Here is a 7,627-nt window from a genome sequence, read left to right as displayed (position 1 = left end):
AAAAAAAAATAAAGTTACAGCTTTTGTTAACATTGTGAAACTGTTGGACCACGGTTGGTATATATTAAAACTTACATCTTCTGCTTTTGATCCTTGGTCCTGTAAAGATTTTTGCAATTCTTCCACTTGTGACTGTACTTCCAGGAGTCTTTGATTCACCAGCCTAGAAATCAAATGTATATTAATTTTCCAAATTCTGACTTAACTTCTGCCTTTTTCCTTAGGTTATCATATTGGTTAGAGAAACAGTATAAGTAGCAAAACAAAACCTAATGTTTTATAGTAGTAGCAGCTCACTCTGATTATTTTCATATTGCTTGAAATTTCTATGATTATTTCAAACATAGTGTTTTGTGGACACATTTTGTCGAACTGATGTACCTACAACTATTTATCTAAAATTCACTTCATGTTTATTCAAACTATGTGTCAGCACTATGCTTACACTAGCGTTAAAAGATCTCTGCACTCAGGGAAATTAGTGGGCAGGCAAAATATAAACAAATAAAATACGAGATAAATACTTCAACATAGTGCACAGGTGTATACAAAAGGATGATGACTGCTCAAAGAACTGTACCTGATTGTGTAAAGCAGTTAAGGATAGGCCTGACTTAAACTGAGACTAGGACAATAAATAAAATACTTACTTGATTAAGGGTAAAAACGGAATTCAAGACAGAGAATTCAGCATGTCCAAGGTGTGCAGAAAAATGAGAGGGTACAGTGAGTTCAGCAATGGTATTGCTGAAGAATAAACTGTGAAGGGTAAGACTGGATGGAGATGAAAGCAGAGGAAAAAGAGCGGTTGAGTACAAACTTATGTGAAATGCAAAAGAATTTGTAACTTATCCTATAATCTGGCCTAAAATTTGGCTAGAACTGGAATAACCCAGCCAGCCTTTAATAATGCTGATAACTAGAACTTGGTCTAGGTCACTATGATATAACATTCAGTAGACAAGTTCGGTTCCTAGGTTTTGGGTAATGCTGAGGATTGCAAGAAGGGAGAAACATGATCAGATGGTATTTTAGAAAGATCACACTGGTTTGAATGGAAGATATTATTAAAAAGGTCAAAGAGCAGGAATGAAGACTGAGAAGAGCTAGTATAGCAATTTTCAGGCAATGCCTGAAATAGAAGGGATCAGAAGAGGAAATGTATTGCAAATGCAAAAGAACACAAGAAATAAAAAAATAACACTTAGGATATTGACTAGGAAGAACGTGAAGAAGAGCGGAGGTGGAACAAAGATGGTCTGTGGCAGGTCATCAACCACAAGGTTGAAGGAGAAACTTCACTCAGAGAATAATCAGAGAACTGGGAGAAATAAGAGAGAAGTGTTACTGAAATTAAAAGAAAAAGTTTAAGGGGGAAATGATCAATAACAATGAATACAGAGTCTCCTCATCTCTCAATGAGGAATGATAGAGTCTTGACTGGCTATTTAACAGATGACTGGTTATTTCAGTAAGAAATACTTTAGTGAAATGGTAGTGTAAAAGCCAGCCTGCCCCAAATTAAGGATATAACAGCTAGAAAGTTTAATAAAACATTTTTTTTTACTCAGTAAGTATAAGAAATTCTGATCCTAAACCTAGGTTTATAATTTAGTGAGAATTATAGCAAAAATGCAATTAAATCTATAACTGATGGTTTTCATATCAAGAATTAGAAAATCTAGTTTTTCAATATTAAAAGAATTATCTGAAAAATCTATATTCAACATGGAGAGGTACATAAACACATTACTAGTGACACTGTAACTTTTAATCTTTTCAGAAAGCGATACGAATATATATATCAAACCATAAGACTATTTCAACTATTCATCAATAAATATTGTAAGCCTACTGAGTGGAGGCCATTGTAAATGTCATAAAGCATAATCAGTCCAAACCAGGATACTCCCTGGAAAGATTTGAAAGCAACTCAAAAGCCCGGTAATGGGGAATGGACAAGCAAATATAGTAATAATACAACTGTACGAAGTATGAAGCATGCGCACGTACATACACACACACAAAGTATGAAGTTATACTAATATATGTAAATATATATGAAAAAAGTTCATCTACAAAATAAATTAGGATTATAATGCTTACCTCAAGGAGTTGTTCAGAAGATTAAGTGAGATACAATACAAAGTGTGTCTAGCACATGCCTGCATATAACAGGTACTCTATAAATGTCTCTACCTTCTTTCTCCTCCTTCAGGAGTTCAGTTAGTTAACACTTGAATCAAGTCTAATTACATATACTGTCAAGGGGGTGTAGAGAGAGGGCAAGCATGAGATCAACATGTACTCTGAGAGATAAGGCAAAAGAATCACTCACATATGCTTTGAGAAAGCTCCCTGAGCAATTCTGACATGGCTCTACTCTCAATGCTTAATGCCTCTCCTACTATTGTTTGAGGGTCAGCATATATTACAGATTAAAAAATGCTAACTTATTGGGAAAACTAATTGGAAAGGACTCTGGATATTTACTACAAACCCTTCCTTCTAACATATAATATATGGGTGGTGAGCGAATTGTATTTAAGGTCGCACCATTAAAAGACTCAGCGGGACTAAAACTGAGGTTTCCTGGTTCTAGGCCACGGCTGTAAACTACTAAGAGATTAAGTTAGAGAAAAGGTAATGTAAATACTGAAAAAACTCAGAACAAATTTAGGGTAATTTACTTAAGAGAAGAGCATCCTGTGAGAAGAAGACAGGTAAAAATAAATGTTTTACAAACATGGCAGAAGATAAATTGGCAAGCAAGGGGATATGGGTTAGGTAGAGGCTTTGGAGGCAGGTAGCCTGGGTCTGAGCCCAAATTCCCTTCATTTGTAAAACTTTAATAAAGTAAGACAACACATTTTAAATACTTAGTATGATGTTTGGAACAGACAGGAGCTTAATAAATTTTAGCTACTATAATTATTGTTACAGATCACAGATAGCTATAATCTAAAGGTAAGTTATCATCTGTGTTGTAATTTAAGACACAAACACAATACTAAGTTGTAAACAGCTGTAAATAACATAGAGACTTGAGAAGTAATGAGTCATCTACACACGAGTACTTATAAATAACAATTAGCTGTTCTGTTTCTATGACAAAAGAGAAATAGCTGTAAAGCCTGTGAGAAACAATGCAAAGCATTACAAAAAAATGTTGTGGGTACTGATTCACTAAAGAAAGTTAGGGTAGAGAGAAGGGTTTCCTGGCTAAGATGACTAAAATATAGCCAGGAGGTAAAGGATAAGGAAGATGAACAAAAGATACTCTCACCATGAGGACTGCATGACTGCCAGCTGTTTTCTACAATTCCTCTCACTCTCCCTTCTCATTTTCCACTTTTTTCTACGAATTTTTAAAAATATTCATTCTCTATGCTCTTAAAAATTGACATACAAATTTTCTCCTTAGGTTTATGCTAAATTATGTTCTAATCATCACCCTGGTGTTTATACTGTTTGCTGATTCTATCTCAGTAGCTTTAAAAATTAGAGCTAAAGGAAGAAGGGTGGGGTACATAAAATTGTCATAACAATTTTGACTCACAAGATTGACTCACACATTCTCACATTGATTTGGAAATGCCAAATCAATCAGGAGTAATAAACAAAGAATCTAAAATATCAGGCAAATTATGAAACTATTAATAAAAATGTCAAATCCCTCAAAATGACAGAATACCACAGCACTAAGAAAAAGAAAAGACACCATGTTTAGTATCTAAAAAACATGTCCAAAGAGGAAAAGAACCAAAAGATTGTCACAACAAAACATAAAAGTAACCCTTGCTGGAGTAAGCTACTGCTTTTAAAGTAGATTTGAATGACTGCATAATGCAAAACACTGAAAACTTATAAACAGAAAGTGATTTTCTTGTTAAATTTGCAGATTCTAAATTCTCAAAATAATTGAATTATTCACAGGATGAATGATTTCCTTTTAGGGTCACAAGAAATAAGTTTTTTTAAAAAAAGTTCTGTTAATTCAATGATGATGGGTCCTATTTTCTTCATACCCATCGATCCTTTGAAACATTAGTTTATAAAAACAGGATAAACTTTATTAAATTTGAGAATAATCATGAATTAAATTGTAGTGAGAGACTGTGAATTATGGTCATTTTTTTTATTCCTCTAGTTTTAATTAATGATTAGAAAGAAAAAATGGTAGGGCTTTGGCATCATTTTGCTTAAAGAAATAAACAAGGGAATATTATTACAGAGAGGCACAATACTCTTTGGCAAGTCTATCCATAAATGGAGAGAAATGGATTAAAGGACTCTTAAAAGGAAATGGAATAACATATTATTACTTTTTAAAACAATTCACACCTTTAAGGAATCAAAATCGAGGCAAAGAGAGAAAACCTGCAGCTAAATGAAGCTGCCTCCATACACTCCTACCTATTCTCTGTCTCCAGTTCATTCTTGCGTAGATTTGCATCATCTAGAAGGCTCTGCAATAGGGCAATTTTTTCATTGTCTGAACCCTCTTGGTTAAGTTTTAACATCTTATTCTCATGCTGAAGACGAATAAGTTTCTCCCTAAATGAGCAAAAGAAAAACTGATTATCTGGTACATTAATACAATAGTTATCAAAATCCAAAATACATATTTTCAGATTTAATATATAGAACAGGAATAAAAAAGTACCCACAAAGAATGTAACTGGCTAGGGCATTACATTTGTCTTTAAGTATTTTCTTTTTAGAATGAATAATCTGAAAATAACAAACTCTCTAAATATCATGATTTGTAATGAAAGAGATTCCAAAATCCTATTTCCTTTCTTATTTAAATACTTAAGCTATGAATGCATTTATATATTTGTTCTTTAGTTCTCATCAAAAAATGATCTCTAATGTTATGCTCTTAAATTACTAATCACTTGGTGGCAAGCTATAATATTCAGTGAAGAATGCCTTCAAGATATGCTGTCCATCCATTCCTATAGGTATGTAAAATTTTATTTTTGTAACAAGTCAGGTTATCAGAGCTAAGTTATTGGACTACATTGTTTTGGGCTCCTTGGGTTATGCCAAAAGCTTACATTGAGTGATGTTAAAAGCAACAGCCACATAAAACTTGCCACTCCATTTACTACAGGGATGATATAATGGAATATTAATTCATCTTAAGATATAATTGAAGATCTACTTGTTGCAAATATAATTGATTCTTTACATAGGATCATCTTTAGAGGGCCTTAAGAAGATATTCATACCAGATACTATGAAAAGTTGTGCTTCTTATGGAAAAAGAAAAAACAAAAACAAAATAAACACACACACAAAACAGTCTGCTCTTATTTTGTAAACACCATGAGTCTTATAAAGTATTTTTACTTTTGTCGTTGAAAAATGAAAGTCGAAATTTGTAGCCCAACTCAAGTAATTATATAGAATTGGATATATTTTGTATATAAACAACGATGACTAACATTTTTCATTTACGAAGTAAAACATGCTCATTGTAGGGGGGAAAAAGGTTAAATGAGAAGAAAATAGAAACCCTCCATAACCCTATGGTACAAAATAATTACTAATGAAATAGAGCCTTCTAATTCTATGCATGTATACACCTGTGCAAACACTTTTACAAAGTGAATCACACAGTACATGTTACATTGATATCTGCTATTTACACTTAAATTTTCACGATCTTTTCATATCATTATTATACTTTAATATTTTAAATGACATTAAAATACATAGATGAATCGTTATATATTGACTCAATATCCAATTATTGGACATTCAGATCACCAATTTTGAGCTTTAACATGTTACTAATGATCAATTTTATAAATATACCTTGGTTATTTCCTTAGTATTAATTTCACAATATATATGTGTATCACATCATTATGTTGCATATCTAAAACTAATACAATTAATGTCAATTATATCTCAACTATTAAAAAATTAATTAATTTTAAGTTGTACCATTTTACTTTTTACTCCTAGTTTATGAGGTTTTCAATTTCTTCATTCCCTTAACATCAGAAAAACATTATAGCTTAAATAATTTTTGCCCATTGTCTATAACATGCTGCAAATTTTCATCCCTTTTACCATTTCATTATCTTGATATCTCTTCTGAACACAGAGCATATTTTAATTTGTATTGAGTCATATTCGAAAAAGCCATTTTATTTGTTAAATCTTTTTATCATTGTTCTCTTCCTCAATTTAAAAATCTGACTGTTTTACCTACAAGCTTCCTTAGTTTTTTTTAATATAACCATTTATTTATGAATATTCATAAATAACGCGTGTTCACTCATTCAACAAATTTATTGGTCCAATATAAGGTATTAGATGGCCAAAAAGTAAAAGGTATACAAAGTGCTTCCAGAGTTGGTGTTACATTATACTCCTTTTTTGTGTTCTTCTCAAATACATGGCAACAACAATCAATGTTGTCTTCATTTATTCAACAAGTATTTAAATGCTTATTGTAAGTTTCATAGTTTATAAAACTCTTACACAACCATCATATTTAATACCCCCAAGGATTTCATAAAGAATCAAGATGTCAATTTAGAAAAGGGATAAAGAGGCCCAAAGAACATAAAGAGCAATATTCAGGTTATTTTCCCTCTGTTGGACACTTGTTGCCTCCTTGACAAGTTTTCATTCTTATATATAAAGCCAGGTATACAGTGAAATAATTGGAATTTTTTAAATGCTATGACTAAATAAAAATATAACATACTATTGAGGAAAGAGTAGTAAAGATGGGGAGATATTTCCTCTTATCTACTGTATTGTATCTTTCTCATACCATTCTACGTAATTAATAGATAAATCTTAGTGACTAATTATTTTGCATGCTGATGGCTAAATATAACCTTTGTCTTTGTGCCAAGTGGTATTACTGCTAAATGTCTGCTAAGAATACCCAAGCAGAGATATACACAGTTGCTGTGTATGTGTGAAATACTGTCCTATTAAAATGAGACTGAGTCTCATGGGCCAGGTGGAAAACACTTCCAACTTTCTGAAATCATGGACATTTAATATTGAGTTCATGTTGAAAGTGTTAGTAATAAAGAATAAGGAAATGATCCTCTTTATATTGTAGAGGAGTATTTTCTCCAGGAGTATAGTGCAGTGTCACTGTGCACTTTATGATCTCCTTACCTGATTTCAGGTGTAACAATCTCTGCTGCCAGACTATCTGAAGATTCCTGACTTCCCAGAGGCATTAACCCTATAAATATATGAAAATGAATGTGAGGTTAAGAGAGAACATGACTATTTCCTTTAATTTCTATATTAAATTCTACTTTGAGCATTAATTTTAATAGCTAAAATCTTTGTTTTAGTTAAGTTAAACAAGGGTCTCCAACCCCTGGGCTGTGGACCAGTACCGACCCATGGCCTGTTAAGAATGGGCCACGCAGCAGGAGGTAAGTGGCAGGCCAGCGAGTGAAGCATCATTGTATTTGCAGCTGCTCCCCAGCGCTAGCATCATTGCCTCAGCTCTACCTCAGATCATCAAGCATTAGATTCTCATAGGAGCACCAGTCCCTGATGCCAAAAAGGTTGGAGACCACTGAAGTAAAAAACCATTTCACAATTGCTTTACATTATTATTATTATTATTATT

The 7,627-nt window shown here is 32.6% G+C and overlaps 1 protein-coding gene across 2 annotated transcripts in view; it reads right to left on the bottom strand.

Moving 5' to 3' along the window:
• LOC105300628 (hook microtubule tethering protein 3) overlaps positions 1 to 7,627 on the bottom strand; it is a 64,625-nt gene that overhangs the window by 21,991 nt on the left and 35,007 nt on the right. For both annotated transcript variants that reach the window (XM_023519841.1, XM_011372938.2), the window contains exons 9-11: positions 7,159 to 7,228; positions 4,417 to 4,557; positions 76 to 163 (exon numbers count right to left, since the gene is read on the bottom strand). In XM_023519841.1, the coding sequence (XP_023375609.1) occupies positions 76 to 163; positions 4,417 to 4,557; positions 7,159 to 7,228 (299 nt within the window). The remainder of the gene's footprint in view (positions 1 to 75; positions 164 to 4,416; positions 4,558 to 7,158; positions 7,229 to 7,627) is intronic.

The sequence above is a fragment of the Pteropus vampyrus genome, unplaced genomic scaffold, assembly GCF_000151845.1.
Source record: "Pteropus vampyrus isolate Shadow unplaced genomic scaffold, Pvam_2.0 Scaffold8, whole genome shotgun sequence".
Lineage (NCBI taxonomy): Eukaryota > Metazoa > Chordata > Mammalia > Chiroptera > Pteropodidae > Pteropus > Pteropus vampyrus.
Note: the sequence above shows the minus strand (reverse complement) of the source record. Positions and strands in the feature narration are given on the sequence as shown.